This window comes from Vombatus ursinus, unplaced genomic scaffold (genome assembly GCF_900497805.2).
Source record: "Vombatus ursinus unplaced genomic scaffold, bare-nosed wombat genome assembly UNPS02014809.1, whole genome shotgun sequence".
NCBI lineage: Eukaryota > Metazoa > Chordata > Mammalia > Diprotodontia > Vombatidae > Vombatus > Vombatus ursinus.
The window spans coordinates 21433706-21460643 of NW_020954587.1; the positions used below are offsets into that span (position 1 = coordinate 21433706).

General features: G+C 33.9%; 1 protein-coding gene and 1 non-coding gene across 3 annotated transcripts in view; one reads left to right on the forward strand and one right to left on the reverse strand.

Annotated features, from left to right (window-relative positions):
- Positions 1-26938, forward strand: part of MORC3 (MORC family CW-type zinc finger 3) — a 62169-nt gene that overhangs the window by 27997 nt on the left and 7234 nt on the right. The window contains exons 3-10 of one of the 2 annotated variants that reach the window (XM_027875417.1): positions 3397-3529; positions 12288-12502; positions 14610-14757; positions 15449-15596; positions 18181-18312; positions 18957-19076; positions 23092-23189; positions 26708-26812. In XM_027875417.1, coding sequence (XP_027731218.1) covers positions 3397-3529; positions 12288-12502; positions 14610-14757; positions 15449-15596; positions 18181-18312; positions 18957-19076; positions 23092-23189; positions 26708-26812 — 1099 coding nt within the window. The remainder of the gene's footprint in view (positions 1-3396; positions 3530-12287; positions 12503-14609; positions 14758-15448; positions 15597-18180; positions 18313-18956; positions 19077-23091; positions 23190-26707; positions 26813-26938) is intronic. The other variant, XM_027875418.1, reaches the window with a different exon arrangement.
- Positions 22549-22655, reverse strand: LOC114052890. Its single transcript, XR_003570322.1, has one exon. It is a non-coding gene; the product is annotated as a U6 spliceosomal RNA (small nuclear RNA).

The window sequence follows — 26938 nt, forward strand, 5'->3', positions numbered from 1 at the left end:
GCAAGTCATTTAACTTCTATCTGCCTTATTTTCCTTATGATGTAAAATGGTAGTAATAATAATGGCACCCTCCTCCCAGGGTTGTTAGAAGAGTCAAATGAGATAATAGTTGCAAAGCATTTTGCAAATTTAAAGCTATATATAAATGTTAGTTATTATTATTGTTAGAATTTTCTTTTTCTTTTTTCCATTGACTGGGGAGATGGGTGGTAGAGAAAAATAATTTTAAAAAATTTAAAAAGCAAACAAAACAATGACTATGTACAGTTTAGTGACTTTGAGGGCATCGCTCCATGTTGCTTTCCAGAGTAGCTATACCAATTCACAGTTCCTTAATGTACCTGTTTTCTCTTAGCTCATCCAAAAACTGTCATTTTCAGTTTTGTCGTCTTTGCTAATCTGTATATGAATACAGAGCTGTTTTAATTCGTCATTAAGGACTTTTTGCATCTGGTGAGTCTGACAGTTTCACATCCATTTTATTGATCTAATCCACATCTCTCTATTTTGGCCATAAGGTTAGCTTAAGCAGCATTCCTGATCTACCAGTTTAGGATTATGGGATGATAGAGTTGGAAGGCATTTCAAAGATCATCTAGTCCCACTCCCTCATTTTAGGGGTGAGGAAACTGAAACCTAGTAAGATTAAATGACTTGTTGAGGGTCACAAAAGTAGTAACTAGTAGAGTTAGGATTTGAACCCATGTCCTCTAACCCAAGATTCAGCCTCCTTTCCCTTGTGGCCTGCTTCCCTGTCAGAAAAGTAAATGCACTTATTTTGTCATGACCTGTTTCTGATGAAACTTTTTTGAACTTTGATGATCACTGCTTCCTTTTCTAAAATACTCAGAAATAACCCCTTTAATAATGTATTTAGAATTTTGCCAGGAAATTTAGCACAGTGACTTAGAATTTTTCGGCATTTTTCTTCTTTACCTTTTTGCAGATAAGAACATTTGCCCTTTTCTAGTCCTGCTTTTCTCCAACATCTTTCAAAAGTTCAATCATAGTAGCTGAACAGTTACAGCATCTAGTTTATTCAGAACTATGATCCAGTTCCTTTAGACTGGTGGTGTCAGACTCAAATAAAAATGGGGGACACCAAACCATATGTAGAGGTTCCTGCTGGTTGCATATTGATTTAGAAAATGACATATTAATATTATCTTTTCTATTGTATATTTATTTTTATTTTTTAACTATTTCCTAGTTACATTTTAATCTGGTTTAGGGGCAAGGAGTGCTGACCATGTGTTTGATACCTCTACTTTAGACTTAGACTTCAGCTCATTGAGAGACCTTGCTTTCTCAGGTTGACCAATGATTTCCTGCTAAGATTTAGTGCTAAGGTACCAATAACCAATACTCAATTGCTTTCTAAATAGGATTAGATTTCACAAAGCACCTGTGGATTGTTATATTTATTGGAGTACAGAAAGTTTCTGCTTCTTAAGATAGTTCAGTTTCTGCCTCTGTGGCAGGGGGGTTCTTAACCTTTTTTGTGTCATGACAGTCTGATGAATTTGTTGTCTACATTCGTAATTGAAGGAAATGCTAAATTTCATTTAGGGCCTAGAGAAAATAAAAGATTTTTCCTCCCTTTCCAAGTTCATGCACCCCTTGAAAACTGTCCATGGTCCCTATCCACGTTCCCAAATTAACAACCCTCCTCTCTGGGGATCAAACAATTAACAAGTCATACACTGTATGAAGGGCTGGATATATAAATGTGGGGCAATCCTTTTAGGAGGCTTATATTCTGTAACATATGTATAACATATGGCCTGTGAGGCCAAACTGGCCCTCGGGTGGTATGTTGTGCAAGCCTGTTTTACATTCTCTGCATTTTTTGTGGGCCGCCTGAACTCCTTTCATGGTGCCCTCGGGCTGAATGTTGTGCAGACATATTCTACAGGAAGAGCAATTATATCTATTACTTAGCTATAGATGTAGTAGGGACCTTCTTCCCTTCCTTTTTTACATATTATTCTTCCTAACTCCAGCCATCTCAATACTGATTAGGATTTTCTCTGTCTCTTCATATCCTTTTTTGTTTTTCAGATAGTACCAGTTTTTTCTCTCTTATAATTTGAAGAGTAGAAGGTTTATTTCCATTTTTTTGCTTTCTCTTTTAGGACAGATATTGATTTACACTTTGTGCACATCATGAAGCTGTTACGATATTAAGAAGCATAAACAGCACACTTTGCAAATCAATGAAAAATTCTTTTTGCTCTTTAACTTGCACTTTTTATTTTTGGAAGTGCCATCCTTAGTCCTTCATCTTCTATTTTGTTGCTGTCTTAGATAATCCTTAAGTATGTGTCATTTGTGAAACTGCTTTTTGGCAACAATTTTTGTCTAGGCTAGGACTCCTTACCTTTTCTCTAGTGAACTATATGCTGAGGAACCTTAGATCATCAATTAGTACATTCTTGTTAAGCAGTATGGCGGAGGTTTTGAACCTGGGATCTATCTATAAACCTAAAAAAAGTTGATAACCATATTTCAATATTGTTATTTTCTTTTGTAGTTTTAAATATTTTAAGACATTATTCTGAGAAAGGGTCCATAGGCTTCACTAGATTGTCATAGTGACATAATGTCATAAAGACTGTTCATGTCATAAAAAAAGGTTAAGAATCCCAGACCTAAGACAAACTGCTCAGTGAAGGTGAAGCCAGTCTCCACTTGGAGCTATTAAATGGAGTCTAGTAATCTTGTTTCTTCTTTCTATGACTTTTATATTTTTCTCTCAGAAGTTAAAATTTTATACCAGTTACCTGTATTTTGTTATTTATTTTTCTTACTATCAGAGACAGTTGTAGAAGGGTGAAAAACTAATAGATTACTCATAATTTGAGTAATTGTACTATGAGTTGTTTGGGGTCTTGTTTTTGTAATTTGTTGAAAAATCACCATTAAATATGAAAAATAACAGTTGCCAACTTCCTTTATTGCTTTACCTCTGCCCATATCCTTTTCACAAAAGTATAAATTGTCAGATGATCAAGTCTAACACTTCAAGGGTTGAAATATTCTTGTACCACTGCTTTGGTTTAGTTACTCATATTAAGCTTCTGATTCAAAGCAACTATTGTCCACTATCAAAATTCACCTTTAATACATTTTAAATATAACAGGAATTTTGCTGTAATCAATATTTAATGTAAAGTTATTGTAGAAACTGTGTTAGCTAAAGATTACATGTCATACATTTCTGGAAATTGCAGCATTCTAAACTTTTTAATTAGTAATCTCTTTCTTATATTAAATTAATACTCTTTTAAACCAGTGTCTGTTTGAAGTGTCTTAACCAACTGTTGCATTCAGGTACAAAAAAGCAACCGTGAATTGCTTGATAGAAAATAAGACTTTCTTTTTGGTGATTCTTAGATAATGCTTATGATCCTGATGTGAATGCTAAACAGATATGGATTGATAAGACTGTTATAAATGACAACATATGCTTGACATTTACTGACAATGGAAATGGCATGACTTCAGAAAAGTTACATAAAATGCTAAGGTATGTAAAAATGTGTATAGTTCCTTGAAACTGTTACTTCATGTGTTTTGTTTCTTGGCTTGAAGATTGTATTTTTTGTTTCAAAGTGTGATGCAAAATCCATAAATGTGACAGTTTGCTTTGTGACCTATTTCAGTGATGTTGATTACTCCTGAAGAGGGGGGGGAAATTTCCCTCTTCAGAATTCCTTTCTTTTCCTTCACTGATATTTTTGTGTCATTCCTCGGGTTAAGGTTGTAGATAGCCGTGGAGTAGTAGAGCTGTTACCACGTTCTTAACTAAGTTTTTGTTAACTAAGTTTTAACTAAGTTTTTGCTAACTGAGAGCAGATTTTGATGGGAGAATGGCAAACAGAAGGCAGGTAGGTCTCGGGAAAAGATCCCTTGAGGAAGCAAAGAATTTGTAGGATGACCAAACCTGGTTGCTGTAGTTTCTATCTGACTTTTGTATTCAGAATATATTATCGGAGGCTACTTTATTAGATCAGATTACAGTGTTTGAAGAGATCAGACACCTAAAGATTATTGTTTTTTCTTGCCTTCTGATGGCATAGTTTTACTATAGTAAAGATCATGTTTTTGAATCATCTTTTAGTAAGCTGATGAAATGTAAAACATTTCATGAATAGTTCTTGAATTATGAAACTTATTTTTTTATTTTGATCACTTGCTTGCTGTCTGAGACATACTTTGAGAACTTGTGAACAAGTGCATATTATACATAAATGTATAAAGTCTTAGATATTTGCCAGATCTATCCACTTCATTATTTTTCTCTGATTATAGGTGAGAAGGGATATTTTGTGGGAAATCACATTTTTTTACAATATAAATCTCAGTGAAAAGATAGCATGGTTAACTTTGGAATATGCTCATTTGGGGAGACCCATAAACTTGAGGGGAGAATCATAGTGGAAAAAAAGTAGAAATGCAAAGAGAAGTAAAGTTTTAGGGGTAGTCTACAAAATACCAGAACAGAATGGGGTATTACAGGAGGCATTTGGATTTGGATGACTTACCTGGAAACATGAATTTAGCGCTTTCAACAATATAGAAATCTACTGGAACTCCCTGGTTAAAGGACATGGAGATAGTTAACCTGGGGAAAAGAAGACTTATGGAGAAATAATAATAATAATGTTTTTGTAGCTCTTACTATGTATCAGGCACTGTGTTAAACACTTTACAATTATTTTGTTTCATCCTCCATAAAACCCTGGAAGGTAGGTCCTATCATTCTCTCCATTTTATACTTTAGGAAACTGGGGCAAACAGAAGTTAAATGACTTGCCCAGGGTTACATAGCTATTAAGTGTCTGAAGCTGGATTTGAATTCGGGTCTTTTGACTCTAGGCCTATCAGTCTTTCCACTGTGCTCTATTCATATGAAACTTTACACGTTCTTCGTCTCTTACCTCTGTACTAAATGGAGGGAACTGTGTTTCATCATTTATTCTCTGAGAACATGACTGATTATCCCTTCTAGTCAGAGTTGTACTTCCTTTTAGTTTATTTTTCATTTACTTTATGATAATCATAGTGTATATTGTTCTCCTGGTTCCTTTTTTCCTTGCTCACATAAATTCATATAAATATTTGGTTGAATTCTTTATTGTTTCTTACAGTGCATTCATCTAATTGCTCTTTCAGAATATTTTTCTGTATCCTCAAAGGACATCAAAGGTAGATGGAAATGTGTAGCAGGACTTTCTCTCATAGCAAAGAACTGGAAACAAAAATCAGTTAGGCAATGAATATAACATAATATTTTCACTTATGTAATGATTAATAGGCTGAATTCACAACTATTGAAAGACCTATGAAATGATGCATTGTGAAGTGAGAAGAACCAGGGAAACTGTTTACATGATGACAACAGTAATAACTTGTGAGGAAACAACTTTGTAAGACCTCAGAACTCTGACCAAAGTGACAGTCAGTTGTGACTTCAAAAGAGCAGTGGGGAAGCCTGCTTCCTGCCTCTTGACGGAGAGGTGATGGGCCAGAGCTACAGAATCAGATATGCTGTGAGCTGTGGCTGATGCACAGATTTGTTTTGCTTGATTGTGCATATTTGTTACAAGGAAAGTTTATATTCAGGATAGAAAGTAAGGTAAGTTAGTGGGTAGTGATAGAAAAAAGGAAGAGTACCAATAAAAGAGATTTTGAAATGCACAGGAGAAAAAAGTGTAGGGAGACAAATTTGTTACTAATTTGTTAAACTTCTTTTGTAAACATTATGTAATGCTAACAAAAAACTAGTGACAGAAATATGCAGTTTTTTATACTTCTGTGTTCTTTGTATCTTTTTTTTGTTTTTACTTTGGATGAGGTAATCGGGGTTAAGTGACTTGCCCGGGATCACGCAAGTGAAGCTAGTAAGTATCATGTGTCTGAGGCTAGATTTGAACTTAGGTCCTCTTGATTCCAAGGCTGGAGCTCTATCCACTGTGCCATCTAGCTGCCCCCTTTGTATCTTTTAATGTTTGTGTCTGATTGTTTTCAGTAAAAAAGAAAACATTTTAAAAAACTTCTTTCACTGGATGTTCATCCTGTCACTGTGGGTTGTTTTCCAAGTATGCCACATCTTACTCTGTACTCCCTTGATATTGTCATTTGCTTGCATGATTTTACCTACTATGTCTATTTTAGTGGTTTTCAAATTTCAAGCCCTGACATCTTTTAAAATTCTAAATTATTTTCTCCACTCTGTGTAAGACATTTCCTCCTGTTTGTTCCTTTGTCATCCCAAACTCAGTATGTTTAAGAAAGTTTTCATCTTTCCCCTAAATTTGGTTTTCCTTCGTACTTTACTATTTCTGTTATGACCATTCCCTGACTCTCCTGTGTCTACAAAGTTATTTTCTACTCTTCTCCTTCCATCACTTTAATAACCACCACCACCATGACAGCAAAAGTGCAAAATTCTATGTTCATGTCAGCTATTATTATTGAGAGACAAGCAGCACAGTAAAAAGGGTATGGGGCTCTGGAGTCAGGACAAGAGTTCAAATCCCACCTGATAACATGACTTTGGGCCATGACCTCCCTCGGTCTTCCTTTCTTCATCTGGGGGCTGGACTAGATGGCCACTGGGTCTCTTCTAGCTTTAGTATAGCCAATCAGTCAGCAAGCATTTATTAACCTTCTACTGTGTTCCCAGTACTGTACTTTTTAAGTACCTAAGAAAGGCATGTCTCATTGGCATAACTCTGGTTATGGAATTAATTCTGTTCAGAACTCTTTAGTGTCCCTCCATTATTTACCAAGTAAAATTCAGAAAAAATTTTTTATTTGGATCTGAAGGTCCTCTCGGCCCCACCATTCTTTTCCAGCCTTATGTTATATTAGTAACTCCCACGTATACTCTATTTTTAGCCATGCTGGTTTTCTCTGTCTCCCAGTATTCCATGTCCCTTCTTTCTTTGCCTTCACTTCGTTCTTGAATCTCCTTACTCTTGCTCTTGGTCTATTGAAATTTTTTTTAAACCAAACTTAAATGCTACTACTTCCATGAAGCTTTCCTTTATCCTCCTGTTAAGTTCTCCCTTTGGACCTCACACAGTCCTTTGTGTCATCTTTCATAAACTGACTTCTACTGTACCGTAAGGTTCCTGAGGCAGTCATTGTCCTACCTACATTTTATATTTTTCCTGGAATGCTCTCCTTAGTTGTGACCAGATCACAGTTGCAGGGAACCGTATTGAATATGGTCTGATGAAATTAACTGACAACCACTGAAAGAAGTTCACATTAGTTACTGACCAGAAATTTTTCAGTAAGCAATGTGATCAGCTAAGACTGAAGTGTAACCTATGGTTTCTGGTCAGAGATTAAAATGAAGGGCAAAATCAGAAGACTTACTAGCCTGGGAAGCTGTGTATTACTGAGTTTTAGAAATCCCTAGAACCTTTTCAGATAAACTGGTCCGCCACCTTATACTTAAGAAGTTGACTTTTGGAACTTAAGTATAAAATTTCACAATTATGCCTGTTAAATTTTATCTGATTAGATTTGGTTCAGCATTCTAGTCTTGGAGGAATATTGTGACTCCTTTCTACTACCATGTTAGCTATCCCTGCCAGTTTTGTTTCATTTGTAAATTTTATAAACAAGTCATCCATACCTTTCATTGACGTCATAGAAAAAAGTGTCACAGGGCCAAGGATAGATCTCTAAAGTTCCCCTACAACCACAATTTAACTATTCTAACTGTACCTGGATAAGGGAAGCTGGTTTTACCATCTCGTTACTTGTCTGTAAAAACTATCCCTTTCTAGAGTTTGGTAGTGGTAAATTATAGGGGATGACCGGTTCCCCTTTCATCTCCCACGGCTCCTGTGAGTCACCTCACCCCGAAGGTTCTCCTACCCTTCTAACTGCTCTTTCTCTGTCTCCATTTGTGGTTCCTCCTCATATTTTTATTTCTGCTTGAAACATTTTTTCCCTCCAAAATCTTTTGGAAGAAGCAGTGTGGTGTCAGGACATCTGTTTTCTCAATACACCCATTGTTTGTCAGCCCCTGGAAATCTGATGAGATTAATGAAAATGCTTTCTCTCTGAGCTCTGTAATGTCTTCTTTTAATCACTGATTCCAACCCCACCCCCCCCTTTTGTGTGTACTTTTATATATCTGCTGCTTCTGACAAATTTCATCATTCCATATTCCTCTTGGATAGTGAGAAAATCAAATTCTGTTTCCCTTTTGTAATTCTCTTGTATCACCAACAACATTTTGTAAAACTGTCTAAAGTCACATTTCTTTATCTTTTAAGTTCAGAAATTTATAAGTTTAAAAGTTCAGTTTTCCTATAATGTTTTCTTCTCTGGGTTAAGTTTAAAAGTTCAGCTGTCCTATAAATCACTTTTAGTTAAAGGAAATTTGTTATCTCTGTACCACTAGCTGTCCTTGCACAATTAAAGGAAATATGTTATCTATATACCACTAGTTATTCTTGTAGGATGCAGGTGTGCTCAATCAACCGGCAATTTCCTAGCAGCAGGATAGAAGGAAGGGTTGTTGCTAGCCCCACATTCCTGATACAGATCCAGCCCCTAACTCTTTTCTGAATCTGTATTTACTGTACATCACTTTAGGATAATAAGTTTCATAAACTGATTAACTACAACTTTCTGCAAAGTCCTACTCTAATGCCTCATTGTGGCATGGGGTCACCCTGATCGTAAAATGTCAAGAGAGACATAAAACTGGGAAGTATTATGCTTGCCAAAAATATTTACCACAGTAATGAAGAATAGTACAGAATTCAAGTTGAGATTTCTTGTGGATGGTGAGCTTGTCCAGATGCTGCTATTGGCATATCATGTTGTACTGAGCCCATATTACATGTAATGGAGATAAATAAGAGGCCTTTTCAGTAAGGTAAGCAGTATAGCAAAGATGTAATATGAGGTCTTCGTTTTAGATATTATGGGAGAACTCTTTCTTTTCCTGTTTTTTCAAACTGCTTATATAATATTGGAACTAACATATTAATTGATTACTTAGTAATATATTATCAATTGATAGAATTCACTTGTAAACCTCTTTGGCCCTGGGTTCAAACCCCCCCCCCCCTTTGAGAATTCATTTGTTCCTTGTTTAATTTCTTTTTCTAAGATTGGACTATTAAACTACTCTTTCTTTTTGTTGATCTTGGCATTTGTATTTTTGTAAAGATTTATCCATTTCATTTAGGGTGCCAGTTTTATTGGCATATAATTGGGTGAAATAACTTTTAATAATTTCTTTTGTTTCTTTGTTGGTTATGAATTCACCATTTTAATTTTTGATACTAGTAATTTGGCTTTCTACCCCCCCCCTTCAGAGTTTATTTCATTGATTTTTTTTTAAGTGTTTAGGTTTATTTTTTAATTTCATTTTTTAACCTTCATTTTTGCTAATCACTTGGTTTCAAAGATTTCTATTTTTTATAAAACATTAGAGTTTTAAAATTGATTGGTTTTCTACTTTTTTGTTGTTGTTGCATACCCAATTGTTGATCTTTTTTTTTCTTCTCCATTTTGTTGAAGAAAGTGTTTAGAGATGTAAATTTTCCCCTCAGGACTGTTTTGGTTACATCCTCAAAATTTTGGTATGTTGTTTCATTGGTGATATTCTATTTAATGAAATAATTTCTTTCTATGATTTGTTCTTTAGCCCATTTATTCTTTAGCATCATGTTATTTAGTCTCCAGTTAACATTTAATTTTTTTCTTCAGAGGACCTTAATATGATTTGTATTTCTTTGAGGTACATAAAATGAATTTTTAGTATTTCTTTTTTTCTACATTTTTTAAACTCTCTCCTACTTTAAAATTTTTATTTATTTTCCAATTATATATAAAAACAAAAACATTTTTTTTTAAAACAAAATTTTTTGAGTTCCAAATTCTCTCTCCCTTCCCTAATTATCAATCTAAAGTGTTTATTTTTTGGTTAGACTTTTCTGGGTCTGAAAGGGGTACATTGAGTGCCCCCACTACTATATTACTATGGTCATTATGTTTATAATTTTCCTAATATTGAACCAGTCCTGCTTTCCTAGTATAAATCCAGTCTGCCATAGTGTAGGATCTTTGTGTTATATTGCCATAGTCTCCTTGCTAATATTTTATATAAATTTTTTTTTGCACCAGTATTCATTAGGGAAATTGAACTATAGTTTTCTCTCTTTTGAATCTCCCTGATATAGGTATCAAGACTTTTTGTGTCATAGAAGGAAATTGGTAGGATCTCTTCTTTATATGTTTTTTCAAACCATTTATGGATATTGGAATTAATTGTTCTTTAAATGTTTTGTAGAATTTGTTTATAAATCCTTCTGGTCTTGGGGTTTTTTTCTTAGTGTGAGTTCATTTATTCACTGTTCAGTTTCTTTTTTCTCTGATAGAGTATTAAACATTAAATATTCTATTTCCCATTCTGTTAATCTGGATATTTATGCTTTTAAGAAATATTCATTTATTTTATTTAGATTATCAGTGTCCTTGGCATGTAGTTGGAAGAAATAATTAATTATTGCTTTTATTTCTCCTTCATTAATTCTCCTTTTTCATTTTTGATACCAATAGTTTGGTTTTCTTTTTTAAAAACTAAATTAGCCTTGGGACTTTTATCAGTCATTATTATTTTTTAAGCCATCTTCTGGTTTTATGTAGTAATTCAATTAAAAAAACTTTTAATTTTGGTGAGCTCTCCTTTGATTTTCAGTATTTCTATTTTGGCATTTAATTGAATGTTTTAAATTTGTTGGTTTTCTGGTTTTTATTTTTGGTTACATGCTTAATTCATTCATCATTTATTTCTGTCTTTAATTGTTGAAAGTGTTTAGAGATAGAAATTTTCCCTTAAGTTTTACTTTGGCTTCATCCTACAAATTTTGATTTGTTGTCTCACTGTTGTCATTATCTTTAATGAAATTATTGTTTCTCTGATTTGTCCTTCAACTCACCTGTTCTTTTAGATTAACTCACATAGTTTTCAAATAATTTTTAACATTCATATCAAAGACCCTTTTGAATATAGTTTTACTGCATCATAATTGGTAAAAGATTAAATTAATCTTTCTGCTTTTCTGCATTTTATTTGTGAGTTCTTTACGTTCTAATACAGTTTTCTGAAGATACATATCCTGCATAGCTGAGAAATAGGCATACTGCTTTCTATTTTCATTCAATAATATATCTAACTTTTCTAAAACTCTTCAAATCCTTAACTTCTTTCTTGCTTATTTTTTAGGTAGATTTATCTATGTCTGAGGGGAGTAAACGTAGGTTCCCCATTATTATAATTTTACTATTATTTCCTTTAATTCATTTAACTTTAAAAATTTAGATGCTGTGCCATTTGGTCCATGTATACATATATTTTGTGTTTGTGTGTTTTAATATTGACGTAAATTCATTGTCTATGTTACCTTTTACCAAAATGTTTCTCTGTTTATCTCTTTTTAATTAGGTCTGATTTTGCTTTTACTTTGTCTGATATAATGATTGTTACTTTTGCGTTTTTTACTTCAGCTGAAGCATAATAGCTTTTGTTCTAGCCCCTTATTTTAACTCTGCATTTTTCTATTTCAAATTTATTTCTTGTAAAAAACACATTGCTAGAGTCTTGTTTCATTCTTCTATCTTCTTCTGTTTTATGGGTGAGTTGATCTCATTCATATTTACACTTAGGATAACTGCATGCGTATTTCCCTTCATCCTTTGTATTATACTTTCACTTTTTTTTAACCTACTCCCTCTTTGGGTTTTGCATCTAATTAATGTCTCCTTTAAATTGCCCTCCTTTATTCTCAATCTCTTTTCCTTAACCACTTTTTCTCTTGTTTCCCTGTTCATTAAGTTGCTTTTCTATATCCATCTGTGTATGTATATGTATTCTTCCCTCCTTTAACCACTTTAGATGAGAGTGGGGTTCAGGTTTTTCTTATTCCTCCCAATCCACTTTGTTGTGTAAACTCTTCTTTGTCTACCTCATTTATGTGAGATAATTTTTCCCATTCTTCCTCTCCTTTCCCATTTTCTCCCAGTGTTTTCCTCTTCTCTCTCCTTTTTATTCTTCTTTTGAGATTATTAAAACAATCACTCCCAGGGCGTCCTGACTAATTTCTAATTTTCAAGGAGTTATTTTCTTCAGTAAGGTTTTGCACTTCTTTTCCCACACTATTAATGTTTCTCTTTGTATAAAATGTATTGAATTTTGTATGAGTATTATATACAGTTACTTATATTTTTAATCTCTTTGATTCCAGTTTTGGCTTTAGTGATAAAGTTTCAATGAATGGTCGTGTCCCAATTGGATTATATGGAAATGGATTCAAGTCAGGCTCAATGCGCCTAGGTAAAGATGCAATTATTTTTACCAAAAATGGTGAAAGTATGAGTGTGGGCTTATTGTCACAGACCTACCTGGAATCTACAAAAGCAGAACATGTTGTTGTCCCAATAGTAGCATTCAACAAGGACCATATCCTTTTGGATGTTTGTTCTTAATGATTAATTATTGTTGATTGTTTTTCTTAGTGTTGAAGCATCCCTAGTATAAATCCAACTTGGCCACAATGTATAAATTGCTTTCTTTGATGAATTAAGGTAGTCTTTATTATGAGACTGTATTTGGACCATATCCTTTTGATTTTAAAATTATGAAAAAGTTAAAATTATGAAAAGAAGTTACTAAACAGAGATCCCAAATACCACATGAATTATTTTTCATATAATTGCTGGTAATACAGATTTATTTCATTAGATATTTACCAATTGCATGTAAAAATTGTTTTAACATTCATTTTTAAAAATTCTAAAGTTCCACATTCTCTCCTTCCCTCTTCTCCTCCATCCCTTGAGAAGGCAAGCAATATGATATTGATTATACATGTGAAGTCATTTAAAACATTTCCATATTAGCCATGTTGCAGAAGAAAACACATATACACACACAAACAAGAAAAATCGAGTAAAAAAAAAAGTCCAACTTTTCAGTCTATAGTCAGAGTTCATCATTTCTCTCTCTGGAGATGGATAACATTTTTCATCACGAGTACTTTGGAATTGTCTTGGATCATTGTCTTGATCATAGTAATAACTAAATCTTTTACAGTTGATCATCTTTACAGTATTGCTGTTACTGTGTACAATGTTCTCCTGGTTCTGCTCATTTCACTTTGTATGAATTCATATATGTCTTACAAGGTTTTTCTGAAACCATCCTGTTCATCATTTGTCATAGCACAGTAGTATTCCATCACGATTATGTACCACAACTTGTTCAGCCGTTCCCTAACTGATGAACATCTCCTAATTTTTTACTCCTTTAACAATACAAAAATAGCTGCTATCTATAATTTTTGTACATAAAAAAATCTTTTTCCCTTTTCTTTGATTTCTTTGGGATATAGACCAAGTCGTGTTATTGCTGGGTCACAGGGCATGCACAGTTTCATGGTCCATTGGGCATATTTCCAAATTGTTCTCCAGAATGGTTAGACTATTTCACAACTCCACCACCAGCCAGCACATTCGTGTGTTAATTTTCCCACATTCCCTCCATTATTTGTCCTTTTCCTTTTCTGTCATGCTAGCCAGTCTGATAGGTATAAGGTGGTATTGCAGAGTTGTTTTAATTTGTGTTTCTCTAATCAATGTTTTAGAGCATTTTTATGTGACTATTTATAGCTTTGATTTCTTCTTCTGAAAACTGCCTCTTCATATCCTTTGACCAATTTATAAATGAATTGGCAAATGGCTCTTTTTAAAAATATGTATATATGTATATATTTGGCTCAGTTCCCTCTATGTTTGAGAAATGAGGCCTTTAGAAGAGAAATTTGCTGTAAATTTTCCCCCAGTTTTCTTTTTTTTCCAATTTTGGCTGCATTAGCAAACCCTTTTTAATTTCATATAATCAAAGTTAAACATTTTACTTCCTGTGATCCTCTCTGTCTCTTGTTCAGTCATAAACTTCCCTTATCCATAAATCTGACAGATACATTTTTCTTTGTGCCCCTAATTTACTTATTATTTCACCCAGTAACACATTTTTAAAGATTTACATATATATGAGATACATATTTACAAACTAATCTGATTTTTAAAAAATACAAACTCTTAGGTGAGATCATCTGCATAGTTCAGTGCCATTAAAAAATTGAAAAGACTTAGTGTTTGGAGAAGTCATGACTATAGTGTTCTCTTTGGTAGTTTACGAACCATTAATATTATAATGATTGGATGCTCATATTCCAAAGAAATAAAAGTGTAGCACTTGTAAAGTCTATTTATCTAAAAGGGAAGGAAAAAGGACGGTATAGTATTCATTTGGAAAAAAATGACACAACATAACTTTCTTTTTGTAAGCCATACGTAAATTCTTAGCAGTTCTTGAAATTACTGAAAGGAAAAAGGCTTGTTTTAGAAAATTCCAGCCTAATTCTAGAATACCTGTGTATCTATTCAGTTTCTGTTTGAACTATCTTTTTTTAAATGAGGAAATAGTGTTTGTTTTACTGTGTAATGGATTGATCTCATTTTGTTAAAACACATTGATGATATTAAATCTTTAACTTGAGACATACGACAGCTCTTTAATTTAGCTGAGACAAAAGCCAGTCTTAGAGCAATTCTGGAGCATTCTTTATTTTCTACGGAACAGAAATTATTGGCTGAACTTGATGCTATCATTGGTAAAAAAGGAACAAGAATCATCATTTGGAATCTTAGGAGGTAATGTATAAATCAGCTGGTAATTATTGGTACACTGAATGAAATATTTACTAGTACTTTTATTGAATTTATACTTAATTGTATAAAGTTAAAATATAGAAATGCATATACACTGAAAAGTGCTCAGAATTATATGGCTCCATTATAGTTTTGCTTTTACCAAAAGAAATTCTTGAGGGACATTAATGACTAATTACTAAAAATATTTTTTTTGTACAAATTGTTTCTCAGTCACTTTCCATCCATCCCAACCACTAGTCCCCAAATCTCAAAAAGGAGTAAGGAAAAGGGAAGACTGGTTACTAAGTTAATAAGTTTGAAGTTTTAGGATGGGTGTGGGGGTGATGTTTTGTTATCACCATTGCATAGACACATTTTTAGAAGCAAGTGATTAATTGATGAGAAATCAAGATGTTAAAATAGGTATTCACTGCTTGAAATATGAAGGTCATACTCAAATATAGTTTTGAAACTTTGAGGATTCAGTTAACATTAGCAAACCAAACCCTGTGTAGATATATATGACACATATTGAAAAAAGTGTTTCCAGAAAATGATAAATTTTAAAAGCCTAAAAATTCTTGTTATTTCTGACTACTTTGATTACTTTCAGTTATCTGTGTGTGCATTTGGTTTACCATGAAAAATGGAACTTGTCTAACAGTCTCTCTCTTTTAAAAAAAAAATGCAGAGACAACAATGGAATAACAGAATTTGAATTTGATAAAGATAAATATGACATTAGAATTCCTGAAGATTTAGATGAAACAGGGAAAAAAGGATACAAAAAACAAGAAAGAGTGGACCAAATTGTTCCTGAAAGTGACTATTCCCTGAGGGTATGTATTTAGCTCATTTAATTTTGGAAATGGTGGAGGTGTAGGGGGTGGTGATGGTGGAGAGAACCAATAAAAGCTTAACTGTTTATGTAAATTCTGAAAGAATTGTGAACTTCATATATAGTAAAAATACTGTAGTCATTTTTAGAGGTTCAGAAACTCCTTTTTAAAAATAAGAGGGATATTAGACATGAATTGAATTTATTAATTATACTTGATGAATACTGCTGTGTTCTTTAGCTGAAAGAAGTTTTTTGAGCCAACTTTTGAGGTACACTGGGGTCATGAAGAATGTAACCACACATATATTTGGGTCTGTGTTACTGTGAGATAAGCTACACTTGCATTTCATTAAGTGTGGTAAAATAAACTCAAGCTCCGTAAACATTTGACAATTTAAAATTTACCTATTGATTTAAAAAAAATTACTTAGAAATTACCGAGGCTAATTCTATGATATCCCAAGTGTGTGTTGTTCTTTGTTGCAGTAGCTACTAAGAAAGCCAATTCAGAGGATCCCAGAGGTGGGTGGTATTTTTTTTAGTGTACCACGGGTGTAATATTAAAAACAGATCAGATGTTAAGCAAAAACCCCTCCTAAAGTACCATTTCTGAGCTCCTCTGAGTTCATAATAAAGAAATAACTTCTTTATTAACATCAGGAATCTGAAAATAAAAAAATATTAAATATTTAGCTTTGCATTTAGTATCTCTTCTTTCCTCTTACTATTTAAGAACCACTGAAGAACTCTTTGCTTCATAAAAGTTTTCTGTTAGTTGTGGCATCAAAAATGGTATTTTTGAGAAATCTAGTTTATAGGAGATTTTGTTTTTGTGTTAGTTTCCTTCTACTTTAATTTCCGAGATTTATTTAATTTCCTTTGCAGTTAAGATACAGTGGTATAGAGCTTGAGGAATGATGCTTGTATTGATTCTATTTTCAATCATTTCTTGTCAGTTAATACATTTTCATCTCTTGAATTGTGCCTATAAATAAATTGGGATATCATAGGTTGAGGTAATTTGTGATTTTCTAGATTTCATTATTGGAATACTTTTGATATAGTTAATAAAGATTTTGTTTAGTAGTTGTAAACACTATACTCTCAGTTATGAAGTCTGGTATCTGCAGAGGTCTTTAATCTTTTTTCAACAATTGAATCATTTTGTTTTGAATCTTTTTTCAGTTCTTTTGTCTGCACAATAGCTCTTTGTTTAGGTAACTACTTGTCCCCCCCACTTCCTCAAGGCATTTAAAAAAATTTTTTATCCTTAATAAAATCATGCTATTTAATGCCAAAAAAATGTTGAATAATGTAAAAGTTTTGGGATATGTGAACCTTTTAATCTCTGGCTCTTCTTCTCTGAGGCCCTACTCTCCTGACTGGTAAGAGCCTCATTTTGCCTATTGGCAGAACCCCCATCTCACTCCATCTTCCCTGAATCTGAATCTACCCCATAGCCAGTTCTTTGGTTTTACCTCTTAATTCCATACAATCATGTATCTTCTCTCCCTCCTTCTCCCCACCCCCTAATATCTTTGCTGGAACCCTGATAAAATCAGCTTTGCCACTGCTCCTGGTAGGGATTTGTCACTGTAGTCCACTAACTATCCCCTGTACTTTCCAAAATGAAAACCCATCTCTGGTGCCCGGTCCCCCCTCCCCCACCCCATCGCAATGTTTCAGTGAATGAAAGTATATAGATGCATTAAAGTAAATTTTCTTCATTCTTTAATTTGAAAATGTGTTAATTTAATTTGAAACAAAGATCACTGAACTGTTACATTTGTAGATCTGAAGGTTCAAAAGTAGATTTTAACTGTCAGTTTGTGGATCTTATCATTTAAGATATTTTTGTGTAATTTTATATGCTAAGAATTACTGGTGGTTTGGATATGCTTCATTTTGTATATATTGTTTGGTAATTCATCAGTATCAATAATTAGAAAACATTTACATCTAGTTTGTCAGTAAAACTTTTGCTTACTCTTGAAAACATTAACATTTTACAGTACTAATCAGGAACCTGAAAATATACTCTTCAGTGTATTTTAAGTTTTGAAGACATAAAATGAATGGTGAACACCATAAAATGATTTAGAGGAAAAAATGCCATTTTTATTTACTGTTTCCAAATTTTGTCCTGCCGAGGTTGAAATTTTTTTTCCTTAAAAGCTTATTAGAGTAATCTCATTCGTTTTTAAGTTAAAGAATTAAGATTATTTCTCACTAAAAGCAGATCAGATGAGAGTTATAAATTAATGTATTTTATATATTTGTTTTATTGAAGATGATCTAATTCTTCTGTAAACAAGGATGTGGGGACAGCTAGGTGGTGCAGTAGATACAGCTCCGGCCTTGGAGTTAAGAGGACCTGAGTTCAAATCTGACCTCGGACACTTGACACTCACTAGCTGTGTGACCCTGGGCAAGTCATTTAAGCCCGATTGCCTCACCAAAGAAAAACAAAACAAAACAGAAAAAAAACCCCTGAGGATGTGTTTTCTTAAAATATACCAATGATGATATATAAATATGAATTTATTATTTGTCTAAAAATGTAAATCATTGTTATTTTTCAGGCTTATTGCAGTATACTATATTTAAAACCAAGAATGCAGATCATTTTACGAGGACAGAAAGTGAAGACACAGTTGGTCTCCAAAAGTCTTGCTTACATTGAGCGTGATGTTTATAGACCCAAATTTTTAGCTGTATCCTTTGATTACTCTTTATATTATATTGTATTAGAGATAAGCTAAGATTATATCTTTCAAAACATTTCAAACAACAGGAAAATTAAGTGATGAACTTTTATTTATTTATTTATTTATTTTACAAAAAGAATCAACTAGTCCCTAGTTCTGAGAGTTTTATGGAAAATGACATTTTGAAAAAGTATAATTCTCAAATTTGTGAAAAGGCAGTGATATCATTGGGTTTTAATTCTGATTCAAGCAAGGTGTCTTTGTATGTAAGAATAGCATTTGAAATAGACCTTATAGGCTTATTCTTTTACTCATCTTAATATTCCCCAATTTTGACCCTACTCTAACAACCTTTATCATAAAGTAATCCTGAGTAATGGGGGGAGGATAGGGATGGAGTAGGAGAATTATGTAGACTAGTCCCTAGATTCCTATTGATAGCCCACTCATAGTTACTTCAGAATTGACTATTTTGCAGTATAGTTATTTGGGAAATTCAGTCATGACATAATAGACTTTTCAAATGGAGAAGTTTTTGCTTGCTTTTGATTTTATTGGTTTATTTTGCAAGGGAGCAAGTTTGGAGAATCTGTGTATACGAACTTTTAAGGCATTTGTCACTAGTCAGAATTTTCCTTAATTTTTTTAAGGCTAAAACGGTAAGAATTACCTTTGGATTTAACTGCAGAAACAAAGATCATTATGGGATAATGATGTATCACAAAAATCGGCTCATCAAAGCTTATGAAAGAGTTGGTTGTCAGTTAAAGGTAAGTGATCGTAAAAAAAACCAGAATTATACTATAGTATTATTAAATGTGAAAATTATTACTGCATTTAATCACTTTTTAAAGCAATAATCACTTTTTTAAAGCAGTATGTGCTGAGTGCTAAAGATAGAAAAGCAGAAGTAAAACAATTCCTGCCCTGGTATGTACAGAATAAATACATGGTAATTTTGAGGGGAAAGACACTAATGGCTGGTATCAGGAAAGACTTTTTGACCAACCATGGCATTCTAGAAAGGCAAGTAATTTATGGGGTGTCCCAAAAGTTTTAGTGCAGTTTTAAGCTCTAATAGCTTCAATCAAAATTATGGTGATAAAAAGGAATGGAAATGCCATTCTTTTTTTCCTGCAAGGTAATACATTTCAGTCAGAAGCCTTCAGAGTAAAAGAAAAAAATAGTGCAGTTTAAGCTATTAAAGTTTAAACTAAGACTTTTGAGACATCCTGGGAAAAGAAGGCTGGGGAAATCCTACCCCTAGGAGAAACCTGGGGAGATTAGATCAAGTGAAAGATTTATAAAAATGGGGAGACCTAGATTTGGCATATTTTTAGGTGACAGGAAAGGAGCTGTTGAATAAGGAGAGGTTGAGTATTATGTAGAGAAAAGAGATGATTGAAGGGCTAAACTCCCAGAGGGAGTAAGGGAAAAGGATCAAAGCCACAAGTAAAGGGGTTAGCAGTGACAACGAGGCCACCTCATCCTTTTGGACTAGAGGAAAAGAGGACATGATGGGGATATTGGGATGTAGAATTGGCATGACCTGTTTTTTCAGTGATGTATGGGGTGAGGCCATCTGAGGTGGAAGAGGTAAAGGATGCTCTAGGTTGCTTAAGTATAAAAGAGGTTTGGGACAGTTGCCTTGATGGAGAAGAGTTAAGAGGATCAGGGTGTAGCAGTGAGGATCTGGTTGAGATTAGATAACAGCATGTTTATGTGACTCAAGCAGGTGGGGAAAAGGTGGATTGTGGAAATTACCAAGGGTTGGGTTTGGAAAGGAATGAGTAGGAACAGTACAGTGGGGTGGGGATTCAAGGGACAGTACAAAGATGTTTAACTAAAGGGTCAGTATTTTCATGTGACAATAGTAAGACCAGAGACAATGGTTGTAGCCTTGGAAAACTGGAGGAAGGTAGAGTAAATGGATATTATGGCAAGGATAGAGATTCAAGTTTAGGACAAGTGAATTGTAGGGACAACTGGAAAGACAGGTAATGACCACCTTAGGGAAATATCAGATTTACAGACTGTAGAGGTTAGACTTTAGGATGGGCATTAAGTGGTATAGTGGATAGAGCACTTGGCTTCCTGAGTTCAGATTCAGCCTGACACATTTACTGGCTGTGTGACCCATGGCAAGTCACTTAACCTGTTTGCCTTGCCTCCGTTTCCTCACCTGTAAAATGATCTGGAGAAGGAAATTGCAAATGACTCTATTGTCTTTGCGAAGAAAACCACAAAATGGGGTCATGAAGAGTCAGCTATGACTGAAATGACTCAACAACTACAACTACTCCTACTATGACTATGACTGTGGATGATAGAAACTACGAATGTGAGCACCGCTATGAATGGCTATAGTGGAGTAAAGGCACAAATTGTAGAAGCTGAGATTAAAAACTTGATACACAAGAGTGTGAGAATGAATAACCTAAGAGCCTGTAGATAACAGGGACTAGGCTCTGGATAGGGTGATATATCTGGATGGAATGAACCAGACAGGAAGATTTGATGGTGTTAGGGAGGTCCAGAAGTGACAGTGAAGAACAAGAATCATGCCTACTTCTCTTCACTAAATTTTCAAAGCACATGAGTGAAGATACATTGGGTGGGGGGGGGGAAATGCTGTACTCTTCATTTTAGGCACAAACCTGACAAACAATTTAAAATTAATTTTAGATTAAACTAATTTAAAATGTTTTAGCTTAGAGAGCCTGAAAAGAGGTCCAGCTAATCAGAGTTACTCTATGCTTCTGAAAATCTCCTTTCCCCCAAGCTGTGTTGTAATTATAATTTATAGCATTCCCAGACAATAGACAAAATTCCATGCTTGAGATTGAACAGAGGGTTCAGAGTTGAAGTGATAGTTTAAAAATTTGCTTCATCCAGCAGTCCACTAGTCACTTAACTTTTGGCACACCCCAGAGTAGGGATTCTTAACTTTTTTGTGTGTCCTGGACCCCTTTGGTAGTCTGGTAAAGGTTATGGACATCTTTCCAGAATAATGTTTTTAAGTGCCTAAAACAAAATGCATAGAATTATAAAAGAAGACAATTATGTTGAAATATTTTTCAAAATAATAAGGAAAATTATGGATCTATGAAATCTGTCCATGTACTCCTTTCATTATTCATGGACCTCAGTTTAAGATCCCTGGAGGGCTCACTCTTTGGCTACTTTCTATAAGAATTAACCTTTCCAGCTGGTCATACCTCTATTAACTGAAGAAATCAAAGAGTTTTTTCTTCTCATTGCCTTAATCTTATCAAGCAAGGCTGGGGGAGTTGGGGCCAGGGGAAGAGTATATTGTAACAGTCAAACCTCTTTCCCTTAACTAATCACTGCCCTAATTCTATTATTAGGGAGATCAGAGTTCCTCCCTGAACTTTAATGTAGAGAATTGTTTTGGAATCAAGAGTTAAGAAAAGACTGCTAAGGTTTCTTACCAGGTATGACCAAGGACTTTGGAATAAATTATGGTCTTAATATAATTTTGTAATGTGTAGTCTAAAGCAGGAATGGGGATGGAGGATCTCAGTGCTTCCATTATCCAGTACTGGAGATCAAAAAATCCATTCCACTTTGGCAAACTTTTTTTTCCTTTTAAATAGTATTTTTTCCCAATTACATGTAAAGACAATTTTTAACATTAATTTTTTAATAAAATTTTGAATTCCAAATTTTCTCCCTCCCTCCTCCCTAAGATGCCAAGCAATTCAATGTAGGTTATATATGTTCAATCATGTAAAATATATTGGAAAACATTTGAAAGATTATTTATTCCTACAAATAGAAGGAAGACTTAATTTAAAGATATATATATATATAGATAGATAGATAGATAGATAGATAGATAGATAGATACATATATAATTTTAAACTATATAGACCTAGAAGAAGGGTTTTAGGTTCATAAGGTCATAGAATTAGGGCTGGGAAGGGACTTTAGAGATCATGTTGTCCAGGGGTTCTTAAACTTGGTATCTATAAACTTGTTTTTAGAAAATATTAAAACTGTATTTTAATATAATTGGTTTCCTTTGTAATCCTACACATTTTATGCATTTAAAAACATTCTGAGAGGAACTCTATAGGCTTTATCAGACTACCAGACATGTCTGTGATGCACAAAATGTTGAGAATCCCTGATCTAGTCTAACCTCCTCATTTTAAATATGAAGAAATGAAGGCCCTGAGTATTTCATTGACCTGGCCAAGGTAGAGTAAATGGTAGGGTTAGGCTTTGAATGCTTCATGAATTTGCATGTCATCCTTGCACAGGGGCCATGCTAATCTTCTCTGTATTGTTCCAATTTTAGTATATGTGCTGCCAAAGCAAGCACAGAATTAGGCTTTGAATTTAGGTCCTTTGCTTCAAAGTCCTTGTATTCTTTCTACTACAGTACCATTTTCTGCTATACGTTGCCATTTTAGTGGACCGTGTTGGGACATTCTTTGCTGGTAGTGATTTTAATAAGTAAAACATAACATTAAGTTTAACTTGGAATTTCAAAATTGTAAACTTACTTTAACCTCCTTTGTTTTACAAGTGAAGACTGAGAACCAGAAAGATTAATGACTTACCCAAATAAGATAATTTAGCTAATAACAGGATGGACTTGAATATAAGTCTCCTGACTGTGAGACCAATGTTGTTTTCACTTTACCACACTGGTTTTAAAAAGTTCCTCTAACTCCCTTTTACACCTTGCATTTTGTACATAAAATCATTACCTCCTCAAGGCTTTATTTTATGTTTTGCTTTATTTTCTTTTTCAGGCAAACAACATGGGTGCTGGTGTAGTTGGAATTATAGAGTGTAACTTCCTAAAGCCAACTCACAATAAACAAGATTTTGATTACACAAATGAGTACAGGTACATCACAACTCACTACATTCTCTTTATGAGCATCTAAGGTATATCTTAGAAAAAGTTTCTTATAGCTTTGTTTTTAGCTCAGTTTTTTTATGTCCTGAATTGGAAATTTTTACTAGGTCATGGCATATTCTCCATGAAGTCTACAGTAAGTCCTAATAATTCCCCCCATTTCTCCCAATGATTTTCTGTGTATTTGCTGGGGAGATATTTTGTTGCTACTACTCTTATTACTATGACTTACCAGTAAATGCTGCTGCTTTGAGCTAATTTTGTTCTTTGATGAGAACCAAGTTAAATATACCATTGGGGGAGGAGGTTCATAGGTTGGGTGAAGCATGCGGCATCTCCATTGACTGAGTGGTTATAAGATGGTCGCCTATTCATGCTGGACAAGAGAGAATGGTATGGAGGTACAAAAAATAAGTTGGGGGACTTTTCAAGGCATCCCACTCATGCTGGGTTTGGACATGGAATTTGAGTAAGACAGCATTCTTTGTCCGCATTCTCATGGTTGTATAAGTAAGCCTCACAACTTGGTAAACAAGCAGTGAATGTTGCATTAAAGTTTGAGGCCCACTATAAGAACCTGTCTATCCCTATATGATTTATGTAGACTGTCAAACTGATTAATAGTGATTGGAATAGAGTAGGGATCCAAATAATTATTTCTTACAAGTTTAATATTCATTTCAGCAAATATGAAGTACCTGTTTCATGTAAACATATAGTTTATCTCTCTCTTCATCTCAATAGCATAGAAATTCTGCCGTTTTTCTTTTGATGGATAGTTTCTGTGGAAAATTGTGGAAATAGACTGAAAAAGGGAGGAGTCATAGAGTCCCCCAAAGGATCCTCCTGTGTGATAAAACAAGGTCTAGCATCCTTTTTTGTCTGCTACCTGATTTTTGGTTCTGTTTTTGCTGTATAAAACCATTATTGTGGTGGTGGTAATGCAAAATCAAACAACGTGATTTCTCTAGAAATAATACTTTTAGGGGCAGCTAGGTGGTGCAGTGGATAGAGCACCAGCCCTGGATTCAGGAGGACCTGAGTTCAAATGCGGCCTCAGACACATAATACTCACTAGCTGTGTGACTCTGGGAAAGTCACTTAACCCCAATTGCCTCACCAAAACAAAACAAACAATAGAAATAATACTTTTATCCTATCTAGATTATCACGGTTCAGCATATGTATATAGCTTAGGTGTGTTAAAGAAAAAATATCCATACTGTACTGTGTTTTAGGCACAAGTCTCCTGCAAATAATTTTACTTAACATTCTATTTCCAAGCCATTTTTAGCTTGGCATAGTTTCCCTATATCAGCTCTGATAGGACTCTACCCCAGGATGATTTGAGGTGACATTTGTAGGAATTTCGAACAAGGAAAGGATCTCCAATTGAAAGATGAAGAAAACAGAAACTGATGTTTGTGTCTTGCCCAGGTTAAATGCCTGGTAAATGCCTAAGGTGAGATTCAGACTCAGGCCTTCCTGATTCCCAAGTCTAGAGCTCTATCCACTTTGCTGCTGTTATCAGTATGAGGTAATTTCAGGTGTACAAACTTATTATCAGTATGAGGTAATTTCAGGTGTACAAACTATATACAAAAGAAGTATCTCGGAAATTAATTTTATTCACCAAATGAGCTTGACTCAGGATTAAAATACCTAATCTTAACACTGGTGGAGTACTAACAAGTCTATGTTCACTGTTTGCAGCCTTTTTAAATCTAGAGACCTCTTGTGCAGCCCTGATCCTTGGGGTACCGTATCTTCTCACTCTTTTATTCTACTTCTACCCTTCATTTAGTTTCCAATTTGTAGTTTCTCTTCTGGTCTCTTGGGCAAGTATAGAAGTAAGGTCCTTTCTGTTTTTCCTCTTCTTTCTTGACTGTCATAAGCATCTTCACCTAGTCCTTTGACTTAAAAGTCTCAGATACTTGTAATGCCAAATTTTCCTCCTTGTGCCATGGATTTATTTTCTTAGTTGCTTTCTTGGATATTACTTAGTGTTCCGTAGATCCAGATCTCATTCTTAGGTGCCTTCTTATTATTTAGATAGGATTTTAAGTCTTTTTGTTGAATTTTTAGAATTTGACATTATTGTAGTGATAGACTAGACAGGCTTAGCCTAAGGGACTTTCCCTAATGCTTGCCTCAGTTAAAAACACTGACTTTTAATATGTGTACTTGGCTTTTTAGCTGCATTCTGTTTCTTTGAATATCAGTTGAAATTCCAGGTGCATTAATTTCATAGGCTTGTCTTTGAATTTATTCCATTAGAATTAAAATATGATTAATTTTTAAAAACAAAAATATACCTTAGTAATGTATAATTATACATTTATTTGAACATACCCTTGAATATCCTAACTTGGAAATTTGCCTTAATCTCAAAATGTCATCTGAATTTTAATCTAGAAGTTTTTATTAAAACAGGCAGATTTAAGTACAGATAGAAAATGATGTGAGATTCAATGTCTAATATTAATTTGTCAGCTATCAATATGTAATTGTTTTAAAATAGTTTTTGCTGTGTTCATTAGAAGTTTTATCTGAAATTTTGAGAAGCAGTGTGGTGTAGTGGATAGAAAGCTGGCATAGGAGTCAGGAAAACCCTCTTGCCTTGTTTTAAGGCTTGCCTCTGATGTACAATGGTGGTGGGACTCTGGTCAAGTTACTTTAACTCTCAGGGCTTTAGTTAGCTTTCTGAGACTCTTAAGTTACAGAGATGGTCATGCCTAGAGGGCATGATAGAGGGAATTTTTTCTACCAATAAAATGACAAGCCTGCTCCTTATCTCTTATCAGAAATTTAGAATAATACCAAATTGTACATCCCTTTACTACATTAGTGAGCCTATACCTATTTCTGATTTCCTGCAGTATTCCCCTGAGCTACTGCTTTACATAATTCTCAGTAGATATATTAGATCATGAGAAAAGCTCAGTTTGTTATAAAGCTTTAGAGAATAACAGTGCAATTATTTGTGTGTGTTGGGGTGGGGGGGAGACAGAAGTGAGATGTTGCTCAGAAAAGAATTTTCAATGTTTTCTTGCTGATGTTTAGGCAGACGCTAGCAAGTAACTTCTCTAAACCAAATGTTCTCTTTCTACTATCATGAGAGCTTTTAAAAGTTATAGAGAAAGGACTAGAGTGAAGGGAATTTTAGTTCCAGTGCTGAAGCATATTGGACCTGTTTGTTGATATTTGCTTCTTTCAATACTTGATTGATTTGTGCAACTGATAAGTGTTTTTGTAGTTTCCTCATGGTCCTGTCCAAATGACCAAGTCAATCAGTAGTTCAAAGCAACAACAACACAGAAATGTTTTCTTTTAAAAAAGAAAAAGTTCTGATAGAATGTAGCAACAATATTAATATATGAGATTTTCAAAATTCTGTTGTCTCTGCTAATAATACATTCTTAAATTAATGCTTTTTCTTAGTGTAATCTGAATTATATGTCAATGTATATTAATGATCTTTAGAAAGTTTCCTTTTATTTTGTTAGGCTTACCATAGCAGCACTGGGAGAAAAGCTTAATGATTACTGGAATGAAATGAAAGTGAAGAAAAATGCAGAATGTCCTCTGAATTTGCTTGTTGAAGATATACAGTAAGTATATGCAGTGAAAACACCAAAAGTATACTTTATAATATATGAACTGGAATTTTTCATAATACATATTATTTAGAAATAAACAACTTGATATTGTTTATTCATTCAGTCATATTAGACTCT